Here is a 23,416-nt window from a genome sequence, read left to right on the forward strand (position 1 = left end):
ATGGAAGTGTTTCATGACTAGAAAAGTATTAGATGGTAACTCTTTCGTGCAGGCGTTTGTACAAATAGAAAAAAAATATTTTCTGCCCTGTGTTTCGCAGAGACTGTAAAATTTTGCTATTAATCACCTACATGTGTAGAAACGGAAGCGCTGGAGCCGGCATATGCAAGCCTTTAAATATTTTAATACAGTATGATGAGCTATTGCTACCCAACTCACTAATTCACTTTATGTAATTCAGAGAAGGAATTTCCAGGTAATGAAAAATGACAGCACTTTCTTTTCTAAAAAAGAAACACCAATTAATTTTAAATTAGCATGAAATAGGTATGTACAAGCTTACAAATCGTGGAAGAAGCAATTAAGATGGGATGAATCTTAGAACACCAAAAGCTTTTCATCCCAGAAAACAACCCAAATGTCTGATAACTTCAATGACCAGTGTATTCTCACAGTACCAAGAAGCTATAATTTTGCAGTTTAATTTTGATAGCTGAATAGCGTCTGGGTGCAATTGTTGCAGCATTGTTAGTATGATCCAGGTATGCAGTAATCATTTATTCCTCCCTCCTCCCAACAATAGCTTATATAACTAAAATTAGTTTTGGGATATTACCTTCAGAAAAGGTAAGTGAGCACAGGTGCAAATGAAAACTCCCCAGTGGCTGTGCAGTGCGTTTTTACCGTGCAAATAAAGCAAATCTCAAAGGTTCATTGTAAATGCCAACGTTATATGTTTTATTTTTAATCAAGTAAATCTCTTAAACCTCACAATATCCATGACTGACAGGAAAAAAAAGACATTAGGCATGAAATGAGAATATAAAATACATGATATGTAGAAAGGCAATCAGTGCTTTAGTCCCTCAAGACAGTAAACAGGTGAAATGACCTTCAAAACTTCAACTTGTGGTCTTTTTCTTAAAACACAAAATTCAAGTGATTTTTCCTTTATTTCACCTTGTAAACAACATACAAGTCAAAATGGACAATGAGGTAATCTATACTACAGAAGATAATTTAAAAACACTAGATAAGACACAGTATTAAAGACATATAGAAATCAGTGTTCACTTTGGTCTCTAGTATGGTTATTGTTATTATTACCACAAGCAACACATACTAGTTTAAGCCAGTCTGGTGATGTTTGTCAGACAGTTGTTGCTTAATTTAGTAATTCAAGAGGTAGTCAAAACCATTATCCTTTGTAAAGATGGTTGCTCATGCACTTCGTTCAACGACAATGGTAGCAAATACCTTGCTACTCTCCAACATTCTCAGAAAAACACTGCCACAGCTGCAGTTTATACAGAAAAAAAAGAAGCATGTGTTCATGGATCAACCTCAACAGTTGTAACAGGGGTAACACAACCACCAGCTCTTAAAGAAGAGGCTGTTGATATACTAAGCAAAATAAGACCAATGCATTTAACAAGGCTCTGCTTGTTCCTAAAGCAATACTCCAATCTCATTAAGACTTCTAGAAAATTAAAATCAGTGCATCTGCACATGTACATATCTTCCCAATTACTTTTATATCTAACACCGGGGAATACATATATATTTTTTTATGATAAACATTTCTTACAGATAAATTAATTAAATTAAATTTAAGACTCGATGAGATTTCCCATGTTCTTTTATAATTCTTACAAAGAATGTTACAAGATCTATAAGCACTTTTTTTTTTTTTTTTATGGGGCTCTATTAACAAAACTAAGTACGACCAATAAGGAACTCCAGGATAACACTGGCGCAGAATAAAATGGCTGAAAAAGGTCGCCTGCAAAGGGAAGCTGTAGGATCCAAATGTGGTGTTTGGCACTCCCTGAAAGCTGGCTAAAAGCAAAATATTGCAAATGGTATTACAATGCCAGATTTACCATTAACTGCAGCAAAAAGTGATTTGGCTCCTCCTTCAAATACAAGTCTTCTTCATGGCCTAACTTTTGTAGCATGTAATAAAATACCGTGACCTCTCCTTGGGGAAGAGTAAAATACATCACAGTGTCTCTTACAATTAAATCAAGTATTTCGGGGTGGGGAAATGGGAGGGAGAGAGATTCTTGCTCCGGTTTAACCTTATCTCTGCTATTGTTAGGAGAAAAATACATCTCTCTAGGCAGATATTTGAACTATTTCTACTCTAACGAGTTTTATTGTGAAGCATTCTGGCAAGGACAAGCTGGTGAATAGGGGGAAATCTAGCCTGAGCAAATGCTGCAGAATATTAATTTTGTCCTTAGACATGAAGGAAGAATCCCAAACTCAAGTCTGTTCCTCCTCCTTTAAAAGGTTCTTTGCTTATTTGGAGTAGCCTACTGAAGGAGTATAACTAGATTTTTTCCTACTGCATCCCAGTGCTAAGTAGTTCCCTGCTGCAGCTTCTGCTGCTGTATGTTTAACTTACGCATGTACATTTTTGTCTCTTCTGGAGCTATATTTATTTTTGTGAACAGTGCCCATAATCCTCTAGACAGAAAAATAAAAACTGTCAAAGAAATGTTTGGAAACGTCTCATAATTTCAAATGGATGCTTCATCTTAAACAAGTATTTGCCATAATGTCTGCAGTGGTGAACTAACAGTTACATATTTAGTACAAATAAAAAGTATGTACCATAGATCAACAGCCACCTTTAAGGCTAGAGCAGCACAAAGGTGTGTTTATGCAGTAAATATGAGGTAGCCTTTTGCTGTAAACAGGAAAATAATTTTATTGTCACCTATGTAAATAAAGTAGGTTTGATGTTTCTGTGTTTTTATTCTTCTCCCTCCACCCCTCCGTCCTACATCACTCCCCTCCTAGAAAAGCTAAGCACCAGTAACTCCAACTGGAAGTCAGTGGGAGCTGTGGTTGCCCAGCGTATCTGAAAACTCAGACCCTGTGAATGTAAAGACACAGATGCTCACTTAAACAAACAGTACAGAATACCACTTTATCATTTCACAGGAACTTATAATACAAAATGCTGAGATCTGATTATCAGAAACGTAGGTCTATGTCAACTCAGAGGTAGTTACTAATATCAGTACATAATACTTATATAAGAGATAAAAAAGTATAAGACTATTTGGTTTGTTCTGAGTAAGCAGGTCTGTAGACTATTCTGTAAAGAAAAAACAACATTACATGGTATATTCCCTGAGCAAAGTTCTTTGTCCTGAGTATGTTGTGTAACAGTGATAACATTCTAATATATAAAAATAAAACCTCAAGCTTTCAACAATAAGATAGGGTTTGGTATGTGCTCTTAGCAGTTCAGTCTGACTTTGGTGCGCACAGTGATTTTAAACAGCACCAATAACAATCTGCATGTTGAAAATATTTCCTTATCTCAGCTCTGAACTTCTTACATATAAACAGGGAATGACCAGTTTTCAAATCCACAACTGCCTATTTCTATAAGGAACTTTGGTTTAGAATTTCAAAGTGACCTAAGTTTTGCATCTTTGCTGTTTAACCTGGTTTTTACACCAACTAGAAGGTTAAGCAATGCCACTTTGATTTGTCTACATAATTTAAATAAGTTTACAATCCTTACGTAAGGCAAGGAAGTTCTCTATAGATATATCACATTCAATATCGTCAAAGGTAAGCTTTGCATTAGCATACTGAGAACTTCAGTATAAACCTCAAGATTCTCGCAAACACTGGCAAGGAATTCACACAAAATAATTCTCTTGAAATTGTGCCCTTCACTGAGGCATTTGATTACTACCTCTTTACTGAAGCAGCAGCAGCACCAGTAAAAGTCTCATCTGGCAGGACAAGAGGGAAGGGGAAGGCCACGTAATGAGCCAGCTGCATACCTGTTGTAACTATCGGCTGCAAAAGAGTTACCACGGGGGGGACTTTGGCTCACTGTAGCCTTTCATGCAGGCTGTTTCTTTAGTTTGATTATCCGAGCTTAAACCTACCCGACACTTTCAAGCTTTAACAGCCTGTGTTTATTGCCAATGTTAAGGATTATACAGGTTTCTCTAATTAACTTACATCCACAATGGGATTTGTCAGAGTACGTTATCTTACGTATGACTTGGTAATTCAGAAGTTACAAATGGAAAGCGACTTGAAGTTTTGATAGGCTCCAACTCTATTAACCCCGAGCAAGGCCTGCAGCCCAGGGAGTCTCACTCTGAGGCCACCAATCTTTCTCCTCTTTAACACAGAAGCGTGTGGTCCTAGTGCACTGGGGACAAAGGCTGGTCAACAACAGCCTCCAGTTCACAAGAAGCAGATGATGCCCAGCTTCTGGAAAATTTGCAGGTCCCTTCACTCAGGTCAGTCTGCACACGCGCTGTATCATCAGCAAGGGAGGCTGACTGAGCAACCCCAGGCATCCTGATCTAAATACCCATCAACCTTACTTCTTAAGAAACTATTTAGCCCAGGATCTCATTAACTTTGCATTTTGTTTTCTTTAAAACCCAAACAGATAACAACAACAAAAATTCCTAGGGAGTTCTCTCCATGGCATTTCAACAGAAAACAAGGGGGAAGACCCTTCAAACTGAGGGGTACCAAGAGAAATTGCTGCTGCTGCTGCTGCTGCTACTGCCACCAAGGTCCCCTAAATGTTCACAGAATACAAAGGGCTAAACAGGATGGTATCCTGATACCACTCAAAAGGGTCTGTTTGGTAACAACTTATACATTCTCCCCTACACAACAGACATCTACATTACAGTTACAACCATATTAATTTAACAAAACACTTTGAGAAACCAGCACAGAAACTTACACATTCATTGTCTCATTTGGAGCTTTAAACCCCTCACCAACAAAGGGTGGTGGCAATGAGAGCTATGTTGAGTCATGACACTGCCCTGCACTGGCGTGGGGAGGGGTTTCGATGCTTTGTGGAGATAAAAAGAAAATAAAACTGATGGCACGGGGGATGTCTTAGTATCTTTAGTACCATATGGCAGCTTTAAAATATGAAAGCATCCTTTCATTCACAAGAGAAGTAACAGTCTCGATCTCAGTTCTGGGTGTGGTTTATCAGGTTTGGTTTATTTCTGAGTGAGACTTTTGGGGTTTTCTTGTTTGCTTTTTGAACATGTTTGGAAACAGGTTCTAGGAATGAGTTCAGGAACGCTTGTGGTTACTGTGCCTATTGCTTCACAGTAATGTCTTGTGGGAGTTGGAGAATGGTCTAATGGAAAAATATATATTTATGGGTACGTACACATACACGCACATGCACACTCATACACACACACAGACGGTAAAACATAATGCACCCTGCTCAAATGTATTTTGCTTGGAGTGATTTGTCTATTAAAGAAAAAAAAATATTCACAGTTCCTCAACAGTAGTTAAAATTCTAGGTCAGCTACCGATAACGTAATTATTTCCCCTGTACTTGCATGAGGTAGACATCCCAAGAGGGTAAAGAAAATGGAACATTATGACAAATGCATTAAGTTTTTTTTCTTTTCTGAACAGAAGGCCCCTTTCTGTTTGGTTCTTCAGGCGATGCAGACAACTTACTTGACGAAGCTTCCTGTGGTGACCTGCCCGAGCGCTCCAAGACCTCCAACCTGCCTTCCTGAGAGTACGACGGAGACGAGTAGCCGTGCATTCCTCCCCCTTCTCTCAGGAAGGCAGAAGTGGAAGGCTGCGGTTCAGCTTCGAGTCTTCCCTGAGAACTAGCGGGCTGCTGCGAGACAGTTTTATGGGGGCAGTTAGCCACCATGTGCATGATGCTCTGACAGTAATGGCACTTCTTTGGCTGCGGAGGTAGACTACATTCTTTAGCGTGGTGGTCGAGGCCACCACAGTTGTAGCATCTAAAATCAAAGAGAGAGAGAGAGAGAGAGAGAGAGAGAGAGAGAGAGTGTTAGTTATGCAATGCAGCGTCAAGCGGGAAGGTTTTGTGCGGGCGCGGGCCTCGGCCCTCACTAGAGGGCACCAGACCTCCATCCATGGCCGGCGCTGTCTCCGCAGCACCGAGGGCCGGCGGGATCGCTGCTCCGGCGCTGCCGGGCCGGGCCACAGCGAAACGGGCTCCCGATGGACACGGTGCTCCCGGCCAGGGAAAGCCGAAGGACAGGAGGGCCGCGGTGGCTCCGCCACGAGCCCGGCTCTGGCTGTGTCCGAGGGCCCGGCAGGCACCTCGCCTCCTCCGGCTCGGCTCAGCCAGGACACGGCCAGGCGAGGCTCTCTGGGCCAAACCTTTACAGCCGGGGGAAGGAGGGTGGTGTATGTCTATAATGGCATTTACGGTTTCAATTCAAAACAAAATCAGTAAAGCCCCGGCAAGAGTCATAAAGCAGGGTTGGTTTGTTTTCTGTCAGAACTCCCAAGCCACGCGGTTGTGACCCGGGGTGCCGACTTTCCAGGGGATGCGCTGCCCAGGAGCCGAAGGGCGCAGAGCCTCTTTCAGCCGCACTTCCCAAACATGGCTGAAACCCGCAAAGGCTCTTCTATTAACCTTGTTAGCCAGGGGAGCCCTGAAGAAACCTCCAGCAATTCCTTATTGAGTCCTTTGTAACACGCACCAGGAACGCCAGTTATTGGATTACATTATTCTAACACAAGATACAAAGAAATAATTACACGCCTTTGGCATGGTGACCTTATGTGCACCACTGAGCTTTCTATTTTCGCTATTTTTGTATGGTTTCTGTTTCTTTGTTTTACAAATCTTGCACTGAATGCATAGACATTTGATTTAGAATAATCTAACATGCTACAGGAAAGAACTAAACCAATAACTTTTTTGGTTTGCTTTCCCTTAGCCATCAACCAATTTAAAAACCCCTGACTGCACATATATTTAGGCTGTGGAGTCAATTTAAGGATTAAAAAAAAGACTGTAACTGTAACTTACTATATGTACAAAATAATGCAATATATTCTGGCTCCACATAAAAATATTTCAAATTTTCAGATTCCTGGGAAGTTACAGGGCATTGTTTCACATTTTTCACCTAGTATGTAGTGGTCACTACTAGTTTATCCAAAATCAAGAAATTTTGTCCATGCAAAGCTGTACAGCCAGAATCTCACCTACTGAACTTTACCTTGCAAAGAATGCTATTGATAAAACCTGCATGATTTTAAAAAAGACTGCAAAATGGTTGTTAACATTTGCAAATCCACTCCAAGAAACAACCCCTCTTCATATCTCTTCATCACTAGTAGCAAAATAATAACTGTATCTGTATTTCCACAGATGAATGAAAAACAGCACAAGTTGCTTGCAGCATGCTGTATGCTGTCATGTCCTACAAGACTTATCTATAATTTAAACAGGTTAAATGATAAATAGAACTTCTTTATCCTTTCAGAAATTATTGTAATTACATTGCTGTATCTTCCCTAAAAAAACACTAAGAAACATGAAACAAGAAACCAAATCCAGTACAAAGAACTCTGCACTTCTACAACTGGAATAACATTATTTTAGGTGAACTGGTACCATGTCACCATTGCATTGAAGTTTGATGTGATTTTTCAATGGAATGTCTGTCTGCATATACTACTGACTAACCCACAAAGAGACAATAAAAAGCTCCCCTTGAATCACGAAGAAATAGCATGTACAAGCCCCATTATCACTTAGTATTGATTTCCCTAGCATAGGAAGGGAAATGGCATGCTAAATATGTTGTAAAATACAAGCATATGGATCTAAGACCAAAATACCAAGTTCTTCTCTCCTTTAGTTAAAAAAAGTAATTTGCAAGTTTTTAAACAATATCCATCTGACTACTTTTTCCCAAATCACTGCGGGTATTTTCAATTAGGTACCCCACACTTAACAGTAGCATTCAGTCTTCTTAAATAGCATTCTGGTGTTTTCACCACAAGCTTTCTAAACACCTTCTGGATAAAATAATAAGGAAGTAAAACTTGCCATTAGAGAAACAAAAGAAAACCTCCAACAAAAAACCCTTAAGTGTTTTACTTTCTCCCCTTTCAATAAATACATCTAAGAATTCACAAATGTAGAACTGATTGTAATTTAGGTGATATTACAGAATGATGGTTATTATTATCTTTGTCATTGGTTTCTAGCAGCATACTTGTTCCTGGGATAAGTATAGTATAATATGGTGTAACATGGGAGTGTGCAGACATTCTGGAAATCGTGTATTTTACCTTAATTCAGAATACAGAATTTTATAGCTGTGATTGCATTTGCACTTTCTGTTCCCCCTTAATATCACATGTATTTAGAACAGTTTAAAAAAGGAAAAGTTTGAAAATAGGTTGAAGGGCCTCAGTAGCAGGGTAGGCAGTACCTATGTACAAATCAATTTAATCAGTCACTATGGTATGCACTGTGTTATCCAATTCAGTGAACCATTTCACCTCACTGACTGACCAAGAATCTGATGTCAGAGCCCCTGCTTTCACTCAAGATGCCTCCATCACCTTGCATATATATATATATATCTCAATACATTCTATTTGCAAAATACTGTAATTCCCTGTATTTATTCAGATCACCACTACTATAAAAGAAAACTCTATCAGGAGTTGTGATTGAACTATGATTTGGCTTTTTGGGAATGTTTTTTGCTACCAAACAACTAAAAGCATCTGGCTAAAGTGTTGCATTAGAATATATATGTGCCAGCCAGGGTGTGCCTGGACTTAAACAGGAGGGTGGTATTTATTCAGTTCTTTTAACTGTTTATTCATTCCTTGTCAATCACTCTTACCAGCAGAACAGATCACACCTCGATCTGAAATGCCTTCCCTTTCAAGGGATTTACACCAAAATGGAAGTGGTCAGACACCTCAGGGCTCACAAATGATACCACATGGCATCATCCACACGCATTAAGGTACCATTAAGGTACAGTATTAACCCTTTTGTCCCAAACCCTTCAGCTCTTTGCTCCTCTCTGCTGCGTGTACTTACGTTACAACATAATGAAAGCTGATACCACGTGATATGCACATAGGAGCTTATACATTCACATCTCTATATACATGAATATATAGAACAATATACAAACTGACTTCTGCTAAGAAAACTAGTGAATTTTCATTTGACTGTGTTCTTAGAAACTCTAGACTAGTACAACCATAGCAAGTATTTCTTCACTTCAGAAGCACCATAGAAATAATGTATGTTAGCTTAAATACAACACAAAAGTTTAAATGTAAATTACATCAGGAGACAAATTAAACAAAAAAAGCCCTTAAAAGAGCAAGTATAATAGAAGCAACACTTACAAAGAAGCAAAAGCAAGAAGGATTTGTTAAAAGAGGACTGTCTTTCTCACAGTAGGCTGCCATGATTTACTAGGTAGCTTCAGGCTCAAAAAAATAATGAGATGGCAATTATCCTAACGGGGAATCCTTTCTTCACTACAGCACTGACAGAAAGGTGAGATCAGGATGATTTTTTTATATAAAAAAGATGAACATTTTAATAAAGGAACACGTTGAGCAACCTGTCTAGCACTGTATTTCACTACTCTCAAAATACCTGTAACATTAATATCTACTAAAAAAGAAAGGAGAGCATGTAGCAAGGTTAAAAAACCACTCCTAAATTCTCTTTCTAAATTCTTGGATTTGTGATCGCTTAGAATTATATATATTAAAGGAAACATTATCAAGCAAAAAGGTATAGATTTCAACATAAGCTATGTTGTATTAATTGCAATATCTGATAATGGAAATTCATTAGAAGTACTCAATTTCACAACCAAATGCAAAATAAAATACTAATTTTCAGCTTTTTTCCATGTCCCAGCACTGAACTCCTACCTAGGAAGCAAAGCCCAGCCCCAGACTTTTTAAAGCAACAATACCCCCACCTTGCAAATACGTTCACCACATTAAGTTATCAGCTCAGCTGAGCTAAGCAGTAGGTAGGTCAAACACAACTTGCTTGCTTCTTTGCCCTGTTTTATAATACTATTATTATTACAATAAATATATTATAATATATTATTATAATATTATAATATAATTTAGATGATAATCCAATACAAGATGACAAGTCGAGAATAACATGTGTGGCTCCACACTATTATCTGTTGAGAAAAAAAAGCTTTAAAATTACCCGAATGACTCATTTGGGGGTGGGGGAATGGGGAATGAAGGGTTAACATCTAACAGGGATATGAAAGGGAGGAAAGGGGGTATAGTCAGAGGAAGACTAAAATAAATCATCAGGATATACCCCACACCAATTCCTCTTCTGTTTTTCCTTTCTGAATGTTATCGGACAACAAAAAAGAATGCTTCTCGGCTAACAATACTCCATCTAGCAACATTAATGCCTTGGAAAATGGCACATGTGCATATGAGATGCTGTTACAAGACACTGAATGCTGACTATGCAGTTAAAGCATAAAGGAAACTTTTAAACTTGTACTTATACGAGCTGTCTTTTTTAGCCATTACTTTCACAACATACTTAAAGAAAGGCAGATGGAAAATGCAGCAGATCACTTCAACTCCTCTAAAGGGCTGTAGGTTAAAATATCCATGATCTAACAGAAATGTGACTCTTAGACATAACTAAGGGATTTCACTCTTCAAGGGCTTCAGTGACTTGTCTCAAAAATCAGGCTGTGAGGAAGTGCAAGGGGAGTCTTTAAGGTTTCTTCCAACCCAAACTATTCTATGATTCTATGACAAATACCTTTTAATGGATTACTTAAATATTCCAGTAACCATGTCTTGGATATCAAATCTGTTGCAGCAGCACCCAAAGACTGACAGGATCACAGGTGATTTCTAATAAACAGGCATCTCATGTATATTACTGTATTATAAAAAGACTAAGCACTTTTACTCAGTACAGGTATAATATGAAAATCCTCCTTGCTGAGAAGCCTACACTTGAAAGTGAAAAAAAAACCAAACAGTTTGAGTATTTTTTAAGAAAGGTTACTACCCTTAGGCCTTAAAACAGTGCACACAGACATCATCCTTTTAGAGCAAAATATGCTGAAACTAAATATGCGGCTGCAGTCGCTGCAACTTAAAATCAAGCAACAACTGCCCCTGGAAAACAAAAAAGGTTTGGTCAGTTGCCAGGGCAGTAAGCTGCAGGAGCAGAAGCCACTAGCAGGAGTTGAACGGGGGAGATGTTTCGACCCCTGCACTGGGCACTGCTGACACTTCACTCTTTCATCCCCCACTTTTACTGGGGGATTCTCTTGCAGGTATTGTTTTGGGAGATTCACTCCCTGCTTACATGCACACAGCTGGGGTTTACACCATTCACAACCATTCACACACACTATCAACCTTTAATTCTTAAGCTGTAGCTGAATGCAGGAGAGAATACAAGTAACTTTGAAAACACTTTAATAAGGTATTAGTATTCAAAACAGTGAATACTGAAATACTACTGAAAAAATCACTTAAGGTCGAGTGAAATTATCTTGTTCAATAAACTAAAGAATGGAACATTTATCACCTTCATCAGAGCATTTATGGTGTGTCCACCAAGCAGGCTCACATCAAGGCAGAAGACTTCACTAACACCCTCACATTTACCATTCTGTGAGGAAAAAAAAATCAGTTTGATTTTAAAACTGCAATTATTTTTATCCAAGAACATTTTAAATGGCGTATTACCAATTCAGAAAATGGCACTCTGGTGCCACATTTAGATTTGTGCTGGTCCTGTGAGTAGTTGCTACTCTGAACCCCTCCGTCATGCAAAACACTGTGCAGAGGCGACACGCTGGGAAAGTTAATTGCAGGCTGGTGTTCTTCAGTAAAATTCAGTTAGAAAATTTCCTGTGCTTTACTAGCTTTTTGAGATATATAACAGAAATTTAATTTTAAAAAAGTTGATCTCCTAAAGAAACAAAGATGAACTAAAATAAAAATGCTCACCTATTTATCCTGCAAATCTTACAACTCACGATAACGTACCACAGATCCAAGACTCTCAATTTTGTGAGAAAAACAAGGTCCCTCCATTTTTTAAGCTTGCCTTCTTTCATCTTACAGATAGCCCCGGCACGCTGACACAAACCCACGGTCTGCAAGGCTTCCAATGACACGCGGTGGAATATTGATGATGTTTACTCTTGTTACAAATAAATAAATAAAAATGCTCTGTTGTAAACTCATCAGATCGACTAGTTTTCTGTGGTTAGTTCTAAATCAATCTATTTTCCCCAGTGTATCGCAGAAGTAATATCAATAGGTTACGGTCTTTTGTTGCTTGGGTTTCCCCTCCCCCTCCCCCCCAACAAAGAAGCTGACAAACAACATGGGGCATTTGCCTGATAAATCAGGCCTGTCAGGATGCAATTTAGCTTCAGTTTGTGAGGAAATAAAATTGTTTAAAATCTGCTAATACAATTTTACTGGAAGGCGTGTGTGGGGGAGTTCTTGGTTTTTTGTTTTTCTTTTTTTAGAACCAAGAACAACAATGAAGCAGAAAGGTGGTTCAAAATGCACAAAATGCAGTCTTTTTCTCCACAAAAATGGAGTACAACAGACAGCATCTCTTAAAAAATAACTTCAACGATGTCATTTCCCTTCTTTCTCCCTTTCCACAAAACTTACCTCTACTATCCACTCAGCCCTCTTTACAGGCAGGGAGGAAAATTATTTTTCACAAATTGGGAAATGCATCCTCACAGAGGAATGCTTTGGATGTACTTTTATTTATTAAAATAAAAAGGGTTTTCTCTGTATTAAGAGCTAAACCCTCCTGAATTAACAATTTACAAAGTGAAGTCTTTTTTTCCTAAATAACATGAAAGACAGTTTTGCTCCAATAGTATCAATAAAGCATAGGAAGAATGTGTATATTTTAATGGCTTTAACCCATCCAGATAAAGATCAGCGACGGGTTAAGGAAGTTATGTTTTAAACAGTCATACATCATGCATGTCCAACATGAAAGGCTATACCACGATTTCAAGTGAGTCTACTACTGTAATCTTTTTGCACAACAAAACCACACACACAAATACTCTCAACTACAAATTTCCCTTGTAAGCCTCAATTTCTGTGGGAATAACAATGGAAAATGTTTTTTAAAGTAAAACAGCTCTGTATGCGATAATTTTTTTAAAAGTAAGTATTTTCCATATTTCATGTTGGTGGAAAGGCTGCCCAAGGCTGTGCTCTGGGTATTGCTCCGGTGTGTACCCACATCTGCAGCCTATTGCCAGAGTCAGCTGGGGTGCAGCGCTGGGCAGGTGTGGGGGTGGCCAGAACTAAGCAGACCTTGGCTGCCTGCATCTGAAAGCACTGCCTGGTGTCCCTGTTTACAGAAGCATAGTTCGGTAACTCTAGAAGCCTTCACAGAGGTGGCTTGAGCCTCCTGGCCATGTGGATAAGGACGCACGCTGCATAAAACCGGCTCAACTCTTTCTGGGTCAGTGAGGTGCTGTTCATGAGCTAAGAGGCACGCCTGACCTTATCTGCCTCTCAGCAGAGCTGGTTCCAGGGTTGCTCCGTCCATGATCAGTTAATCCACAGATAAGATAAAAGGGCAGTAGGTACCTGCGAATCAGTTGTTAAAAATTGCCATTTCCTTTTTGTTCCTAATTTTATCACTAACATTAGCAACAAATACAAGGAACGTCAACTCCTCTCAACAGCAGGAAACAGCAAATGGCATCCTGGCAGTAGGCTGGAGCACTGAAGCAAGTAGTGATAAAGAAAGAGGAGAAGGAGGAGGAAGGCTACTCTGAAAGTTCAAAACATTCTTCTTCTGCAAATACCAGCTGAGAGTTATATGACTTTAGGTATCACATAGAAATCAGTACCATGTACAAAGTCTCAGAAATATCTGCTGACAGGAGCGTGGAGTGACTTAGATCCTAGCCTTGAAATGGATTCTCCCATTACATTCACTGAATTAGATGACATGCATGAATGTAGGCTTCACAAGTGTTAAGGATTGCAGGATTTGACCAGCAGCTCACATTTTCATTTAATTCTTCGGAAATAAAGGGATGGTTACTGTCTGACACGCTCTCTATGAGGAGGCCATGCCAGCTATCCCTATAGGGGTTCCTTCCAGAGCTCATGACATTGATAAAGTCATGTCACATGAATTACACGGAGGGCTTCCTTTTCCAACTGTGTAACAAAAGGACATCAAATGTGGTGGTTGGTTTCCCTTGAAATAGCACCTACAAGTTCACACATTCAATACCCGCAAGAACAATTAAATCATTCAGATGCTCTATAGCCACATTCTAGTGGTAAGGAAAATCTGCATCACTCTGATGCACTGACTGAGAAAGAAAGCAGTCACTTCCTATTTCACTTTTCTGAATTGGCATCTGAAGATGTCTAAAATGGACTAGCTTCATATATTGACATTATTACTAAATGGCTGTGCTAAGCATTTTCTGGAACACATGTTTAAGAGGCCTTCAACATCTTAAAGAAAAACATTATTTTGAAACTTTTCACATCAACATGCAGAAGCAACAGTAAAGCATGAAAAGAGGATTTCAGCTGCAACAGGATTAAGCCTTATATGTTAAAGCTTTTAATTCCCACCTGAGGCAGGTATTCCTGTTGTCCTACTCTGCCTGATCCCTGCGAACTATAAGAGAATTAATGCTATTTCCTACTATTCTGCCCTATCTCACCACCAGATTTATCCTCATTATTATTTTTTGCTATAACTGTGTACATAAAAATTAAAAGCACATTTGTGCATATAAAAACACTGTTAACTCAAAATTTGGCATTTCCTTTTTCTTAGTTTGGCCTCAGGATGGCAAATCTTATGCAAGGGTTTAATACTTATTTCTCTGAATTCTGTTAATTCTGTTTAGAGTTAAAAATAATGGAACATAACTGAAAAAGTTTCCCTACATGTGGTTAACTAGATCACTTTATCCCTCTTGGCTGGGATTATGTAGATTAAATGATATCACTACAGTAAAAGTATACCAATGAGGTTAATAGAAGTTTTTTAAAATATTACATGTTCCCAGAAACAGAGCATCTGAATGGTCTTGGTTCTGATCTCATCACGTGGGTATACACCCAGAGCAATTTTGATGACTTCACTGAGCTTATTTTCTGTTAACTTTAATGGTGTAACAGAGAAAAGAATTTACCACTATGGGTGAATACAGAAAAGTCACACTGCAGTAGCCAAGGCTGGTTGCAGAGGTCAGGCTGATACAAGCTGCGAGGCAACGCAGCAATGCAGGCCAAAGCTCCTCAGTTCCACCTGTAAATCTGTGTTTGTTGGTTGATGTAAAAAGAAAGCAGAACACGGCATAAATCACAAAGTTTAAAAAAGAAAACCAAAGAATTATGGCCAGGGTAGAGGAGTGATGAACACAGGAGCCAACCTGGTAATTCTTGAGAAGCTCAGCTGTAAGTTAAGAGCACTGAGTGCTGGCTGTCCAGTAGAAATTCCCAGCTGACAGAAGACACAGATAGCAAGTAAAATTTGGGGTTTGAGGTTGTTGGCAGCACCTAAACATCAAATCTAGGAACCAAATGCCGTCTGAGAGGTTGTAAATAGTCATACCTGAACAGTTTTAGCCATAGCAGACAAGGCATTAGACCTTTAGAAGTCTGTCACTTCCTAAACTATTCCTGTATACTTCCAGGAACAAATCAATTGTTTGTTTATTAAATGAACTTCACTCTTGAAAACCTGAAAGGACAGAAAGCTTTGCTCCTAAAAATCAAGATCCCTTTGGCCCTCCTCCTTACAAACCTTCTATTCTAAATATCCAAAACACCTGGAAATACAAGATTCCACATAACCACAGAGCAGAGGGAGACTGTGTCCCCCACCCAGGAGACACAAATTTCCCTCACAAAAAGTCTCATCCTTCCCAGGCTCAGAAGCTGGTGATGCAGAGTGGGACATTACCTTCTCTCTCTGTCACATCCAGCCCATGTAACTCTGTTAGGTATAATCAAAGGTTTACAGGTATTTAAATACCTAACTCCCACTGACTTCAGAGGCAAGCAAGGTCCTCATTACTTTGAGGATCCAAGTCTGTACCCCTTGGGATTATATCTGGTAAACGAAGGAAAGAAAAAACAGTTTACAACAGAGTATAAGTGTATGGTGATCAGGCCACAAACTGTCATTCACTGAAACAGTGCAGGAATCAAGCACATCCTGAACAATGCATAAAATACCTGATTTTGAAACTGATTTTTTGGTTACAGCTCTTTCACCGCTGTCCAACTATTGTCACGAAAAGTCATAGACAAGTTGTGAAAAAAAAGTAATTTCAATTACATCCACAATCCAATCATTACACAGAAAATGAGGGCTATCATGAGCTTAATTGGACTTCACATAAATGCCAAAAAGCCCTCACTGTGTACTTTTCATTTCCTGTTGGCAGGAAGCACAAATTTGAGAATGAGATGAAGAAAACACGCACTTTCTACATGATGCAAAAATCTGAACTAGAATGTACTCAACAAACTATCGTGCTTAGCTTTCATTCCAGTTTCCTGAAGAACTTTGCACAGTGAGCACCACAGCTGCTTGCTGTCTTGGCAGCATCAGAGACAGCTCCCGGGGTGCCCTTCTGTTTTCATACTCTGTACTGTGAAACAAGCCAGCAACAGTATGCTGTGCCAGGCAGAATGCAGTGAACTGTCAGGGATCCAGCTTGAATGCTACAACCCATTCAGAACTCTAAGCAGTGACCAGGACTCCAACTATTTTACACCGCATTCAAAGCTTTTCCTTGGGTAACGTAAAAACAAAAGGAAGATAATTACGAAGTAAACAGCCCCCTTTCCAAGGACAATACTTCAAAAGGCATATGATCTGCCTTCAAAAACTCCTAAGGATGATCCGTGTGATGATCCATGCAGTAACTAAAATGCTAGCTAATTCTCAAAGGAAAATATTTCAGTTAATTAATTTACTTTTTTTTTCCCCCCCAATTTGTAGCATTTGTTTAGCTTGGTTCACATCACACCTCCAGTTTTGAGGCAAAATCATAAACCATTGCATTGGCACAACTGTGGGTGTGATAAACACTGTCAGGAGGTGGGAGGGAGTAGATTAAGCAGTGAAATTCCTATTGTCCTCAAATGTTCTTACCAGAAGAACTATAGTGTGGAGAGGCACACTGTGTCACAGCATATACATGGCCTTCACACAGATCTTTACTGGATTTCTACCTGCGTTCATGAATTTGTCAGTCATAATATTCTGTTTGCCTGATCTGCACCAGTAGGTGTGTATATGTGAAGGAGGGATCAAAGAATCAAGCATTCCAAGTCCAGGCACAAGATGCAGATACTGAACTTAGCTTTGCGTTGCGGTGGCCGAATTCCCTTTCAATTCGAGACAATGAGCTGGAAAAGAACTTAACTGGCAAAAAGTAGCTGAGTTATGTGTTTTGAGTTAAATACATGCTAAATATAGCACATGAGATGCGTAATATCCCTACTCTAAAGAAATACGTTTTTACACCGTTCTTTCACATATTTCCAGTAAATAAACCATCCCTATTTCAAGTTAACTAATGCGCTTTTTTGTGAACTTTCCCTCCACTCACGCATAGCATAGCAGGGGCATTTCACAGTTTATGCTCATGCAAGTTGCAGTTGGACATATGCTCATAGATGCAGCTGGACAATTTCCCTTCCACCTCCTTCATGGGTTCTGCCTTGCTGCATTATTCTTACTTCATCTTCCTATCACTGCAATGCTTGGTGTGGAAGCGTTACACCTATCAGGGCTCAGCAAAAATAGCTCTCTGGCTTATCTGAGGCTATTGTTAAGGTAAGGCTTGAGTCAGAAGCTGCTGCTCACAGAAGGAGAGCAGACTGGTAGCTAAAAATGAAGAGGAGTAGGGAATGTCAAGGGTTTGTCACCAATTAGTCATGAGATATCTTCTCAGCTCCATTTATTTTGTCTGTAGTTACCTCAAATGCAGTGGGCAGGAAGCCTTTGAGAGGAGCTCAGCAAATTTGACATGCCTGTCAGATGGCATCTTACAATAATCATGGTTATGATTACAGGACTGCTGTATACAGTCAGAAACCAAAGTGTCATGTTTAAGGATATCTCTGTCTTTGTTAGAGAAATGAAAGGGCAGCACAGAGGGGCTGTGAGGGTGGGTTAGAGAGCTGGACAACAGAGTAAGAAGAGGCATAAACAAGCACAGAGCCATCCACACCAACTCCCATATTAATGGCATGTAACAGAGGCCATCATCAGAGACACTGGCTCACCTGTCAGAAAACCCTGGGAGGCACAAAGCAACTGCAGGGCTGTTCAGCACTGGTGAGGCTGATGCTAACCTTTTGAGAGCATGCTGAAGAGGACGTGTGTCCCATCACAGCAGTACTGCACAGCTCACCAAGGAGGAAGCTCAGCATCGCATAATGCTTGCTAAAGGCCTTCCTACACAAGACTATTGATGTTGCTTAGGATAACTACGAGTCAACAATGTCTGCTGGCTTTATGGTATGCAAGTTTAATTCTTTAACTTTAGGAGGAGTATGAAGTTCTGCTCTGCTATTGAACTCACAATTTATGGTCGAAGGCAACCACGATGGCTAGGTTTCTTGTAGGATTTGTCATCCAGGGCAACACTTGTCCTGTTCCAAGGAATGCCTTGAACACCTCTACAGCAACAACAGGTATATCCTCTCTCTGTACATCACCTTAGACTTCATCACAGATTTAATTGCTCAAATGTGTGTCTTACAGATCATAAAGCAGCTTCACAATTGAATTATCAACTTTGATACTCATTAAGTAACAATTTCATTTTTCTTCAAGAATGGGACACCCTATAGGACTCTTGGGTTCCCTTGAAACATCTCAAAGCCAAGACAAAGAACATGATTTCTGCAAAACGCTGTGATAATTCCAGAATGCTTTACAACAGAATACATTTACATGTATCAATATCCCCTTTAGCTGAAAAGTGTATTGGAGTTTTGAGGTTACCATGCTGGTGGCAACATTTCTCAGGCCTCTAATAATTTCTGCTGTTAGCTGCTTCAAGTTGCTAATATTATTGTGTCCTTAAATTATTTTGAGTAAACAATGTTTGACTGCAATTCTAATTTGTCAGTAGGAGTTATTTTTTTTCTAAATTATTTAGCCAAAAATATCTAAATGCTACTCCTCTCTATCTTTCAGAAAACATCAATACCAAATGTGCTTACCACACATCTTAGGCAACCTTTGCCGTGTGCTCCCTTCAGTCTGGCTCCAAAGTTAAAGCATCTGAAGTGTAAATTGTGTGTGACACAGCCAAGGAAACCCACTTTACTTTAACCTTGTTAATGGTGAGCCAGATGGAACTGCTGAGGCCACCCATTGTTCGGGTTTGCATTTTTGTGTAATGCCATGGTGTAGGTCCATAGGGCCTCATGAATTCCTCTCCTCTGAATATATACTGTGCCGTTGAAGGCACTGAAAGGATCAAGCTCTGCTCTGAGAGCAGCTGGCTTTGTATTTTTTTAATGGTTGTTAGCAGCAGCAGCAGGTCCATTCTACTCCCCTATTCTCCCCGTGCCCTTCTTAAAATCCTGATCTGTCAGTTCTTGAGGGAAACCAAACCCTAACTCTGACCTATGTAGCAGATCATACATTACCTCAGGTTCACTGCCCCAAATATTCACCAAAAGCCTCAGATTCTCCCTCCCTTACAGCCTCAGACCCTGCCCCAGCAGTTCTTAGTCACACATATAATCATCACTGACTTCATCAATATTCAGGTTATAATGTCTTTCCTACCCAAACCAGGTAACACAGGACTGCATAATTTTTGTTCATGATCATCGCCTTCTGAAAATTTGATCAAAATTTCCCTGTCTTGACCTCTTTAGTACCCTTAGGATGAAAATGGAAGCAAGAGGAGTTTCAATAAAGACAGCCTACAGGAGATGACTCAGACTGAGATATAAGGGGATGCTTGCAAGCTGTTACACACCAAGACCCATTTGTACAGTGCTTGTGATGTAGCAGATGACACTTCACAACGCCTGTGCCATGATGCAGCATTGTTCAAGTTGTGGTGTGAGATATTGTAATTTTGGGAGAGTACTCTTCTCCCAGTCTACGCCAGTTGTGGCATGTGCTGTCCTGAACAGGATGAGAAAAGCACAAAGCCATCCCTTCAGCCTTTCCTCTCCAGTGGGCCTGCCATCAGGAAATTGAACTGCACCTCAAAAAAAGGAGGCTGCAGCCAGAAATAACTGGATTGTAATACGAAGTACCAAACAATGTGTCTCCCTCTTTGCCAGAGGACTTTGACATACTGGCTCCTGAAAACAGTGGAATTGTGTAACCTGTAATGATAATAGAAGGGTGCTGTAAACAGTTACCTGTTACTGAAATTACACAGAGGCTTTTGCAACACTGAGGCTGATCAGGCTATTAAAAGAGCTTAGAAGCCATAATCAATACTGTGGAGCAAATTCCCTGATCTGTTCAAAGTGAGTTGCTTTTGCACTACACTGGCAGAGTGAGGAAGGGAAGGAAATCCCACTACCAGATCTGACACGCTACTTATTGAAATATATTTTATCCCAGCCATTCCCAGCTGGTCTGTGTGCCTTTAGGAAGAGAAGTCATCAAGCACCTGAAGCTTAGCAGCACTGAGCCTGCTCTAGCACAAACTGGAGTAAGGAGTCAAGGACCTGATAGTTTCTGTTATCTTCTTCCTCCAAACTGTTCTAGATACTGTCAGGCAGATCAGCTTCCACCATCCTACATGCTCCCCAAACTCAGAAAAGTGCCAGTCAAACTCCTTCCTGGGGTTCCTATAGCCTGACACAAAAGCTTTGGGGCAACCATGACTGGCTGCAAAAGGGGAAGACCAATCAATCCAGATGCTCCCCAATGACCAAGGGGAACCACAACAGACACATCAACAGGAAAGGCAGGACATGCTAATCTCTGCTGTCCCCCACATATGTCAAGTTTAAATTCTGCCCATCACCCCTTTATCTTCTACATAAATAGTAGGGTGCAACTTAGGAAAGTTATTTTTAACTTGAATATTTCCTTAATATGGTTGTACTTCAAGGCTGCCTAGATGGTATGAGGTGGCTCAGTGTGAGACACTGCACAAGGTACAGCACTTTTACACTCACTGTGTTGTTACAAACATTTCTAATTCCAAATAATAAATTACAGGGCAGCATGGGGAGGTTAAAACCAAGTCAAGCTCTTGGGCTCAGTAAACTATTTTTTACCAGTTTCAGAGTTCATGTGGTAGACCTTCTTTTTTTAACTGATAATTTTTCCTAGGACATTGTAACAGATCCTTTTTGAAGGTGAGACTATTTTTAGTACATTCCCATCATCCAATAAAACAATCTAATTAATAAAATACTAGAAAAGGTACAATAATAAAAATAAAGCACAATTTGCAACTGATAAGCTAACACTGCACTTTTTTATCTACTTTTTACTATTTTCCCATGTCTTCCCAGGATACAAGGCTGTCATACATACTTTGAGATTGGACTGGATTGATTGCCATTGCCTGCAGTTCTTATGTTCTTTTTTCATGAGCATTCTTTAGTCCTAAGTCCATATCCCAAAGCAAAAGCTGTTAATAACCCTGGACTGATGTGACGCTCAGTACTTTAGCACCCTAGGATGGAGATTATATGCCCCCCTTGATTTCAGCATGTTAAGCTTCCTTGAAGCTTTGTTTCTTTCAGAGGCAGCTGTCTGCATTTCCATCCCTTACCCTGCCTCTTGCCACCAGAGTTTAAATCACATGCGCATCAGCTAGAAAAAATAGCTGCAAAATTATTTTTCCTATGAAGCCTTGTAGAATTAATTAGTTCAGCTAGTAACTTTCCTCCAATGATGATGACAAGAAGAAAACCATGAGCCACCTTATATAAAGGGAAGTCATCAATAAACCAGGACTTTAGTTGCCAGAACCACACTGTGTACAAAAGGAACTCTGAATAACATTAATATCACTGTAGAGCTTTACTATAAATTCTTTAAAATGAAGTGGTTGTTTATTTGGTGTTTTTTTTTTTTTTAAGACACCTATTTAACCTTCTTGGTTACTGAGGGTGATTGAATGACTTGCAATAAAACTAGTTTGCTATCTGAACATTGCAACATAATTTTATAACTTCTTTTTATACTTGATCAGCATTTATGAATGCTTTGAAAACTCACTGATTCCTAGAAAAGACTAGGAAAATACGCATATCTGGAAATATCAGGGAATATATGTTTTCCTTTTTTTTGGAAGCCTGGAAAACACAACACTGAGTGGTTTGTATACTGACTTTCACAAAGTTACTGACACTTAGGTCTACTTTTCAGCATTACAGTACTACTAACTTTAAGTGCTGATTTTATATAATCCATCCCATTTAGTGAGAAAATTTCCTGTGAAGAACTGTCATTAAGAAATGTGAAACAGTAACTTCTTGTGTATGACATGAAAACACTCTATAATTGATGCATGTGGTAAAATCAGATGGAAAGAATATGGTTTCTGCTACTGTACGTGAAATTTGTGTTAGTCTTTAGCTTGTCATGGAGAAAGCAGGTTATAATTTTAGTGCATTTAAGTTCCAAAGTAAAACTCTCAGACTGTAACACACTTAAGATAATATGATTGATGTGAAATAGCAAAACACTACAACAGGAAATGCTAGTTTTAGTACATACCTCCAATTGTCTTCACATCATTCACAGCACTTCAAACTAATGCAACAGAAGCAGGAAAAAAATTAAACAGATTGCTTAGCAGAAGCTGGCAGGGAAGGAAGAGAGCTGTGATGACACCACAGGCTGACTCCTCCAAGCCTATTTGCTTGCATTTTGCAAGTTTTGAGGAGCAGCTGCGGAACGGCAGGAAGGGAACTGAGAAATGACCACTGCATACACGCTGCACTGCCATGCTAAAATGCCAAACTATAAGTTAACACTGAATTGAGCCTAATCACTGCATCTTTTAAAGGCTGCTTTCCGACCCCACAGGGATGTCAGGCACAGAGCCGAGGAATGCTGCTTACCTTCCCAGTCAGTCACCAACTTCCTGATACCGTACAGTTTCATAGACAAGTTAATGGTGTCACGGCACCAAAGCATCTAAAATAGGTAGGATTGCTTTTCGCATCCTGTTTTCTTTCCCTGGCCAGGAAAACCACAAGCTGCAGCCCTGCAAAAACCACAGACCGTCGTTCTTGTGCGGAACTGCATGCAGTGGGATCTGATACTTCAGATCTGCCTGGCAGTCCGACAGCGGAAGCTCAAATAGAAAAGACCTTGCGTGGCACATTCCCCAAACTCTCTGCGAGGTCTTGCTGATGCCTAATTACACCTCTGGCCTTTTGGAGGCCAAACCCAACTCCCTGCTGGGTTTTGTGTTCCTGACACTTTCCTCCCTCGAACCCCGCTGGCTCTTAAATCACCACCTGCCACCAGCGAGGACAGACTTTGTATCGCCCTTACTACAGGGTCTAAAAAGCTGCTGCCACGTTGCAGGGAATGTCTCCG

General features: G+C 39.8%; 1 protein-coding gene across 2 annotated transcripts in view; it reads right to left on the reverse strand.

Moving 5' to 3' along the window:
* Positions 1-717: 717 nt before the first annotated feature.
* Positions 718-23,416, reverse strand: part of LIN28B (lin-28 homolog B) — an 88,102-nt gene continuing 65,403 nt past the window's right edge. Inside the window, exon 4 of one of the 2 annotated variants that reach the window (XM_050316274.1) lies at positions 718-5,795. In XM_050316274.1, coding sequence (XP_050172231.1) covers positions 5,426-5,795 — 370 coding nt within the window. In that variant the 3' untranslated portion in view covers positions 718-5,425. The remainder of the gene's footprint in view (positions 5,796-23,416) is intronic. The other variant, XM_050316275.1, reaches the window with a different exon arrangement.

The sequence above is a fragment of the Myiozetetes cayanensis genome, unplaced genomic scaffold, assembly GCF_022539395.1.
Source record: "Myiozetetes cayanensis isolate MyiCay16 unplaced genomic scaffold, myiCay2020 scf2-11, whole genome shotgun sequence".
In the NCBI taxonomy this organism is placed as follows: domain Eukaryota; kingdom Metazoa; phylum Chordata; class Aves; order Passeriformes; family Tyrannidae; genus Myiozetetes; species Myiozetetes cayanensis.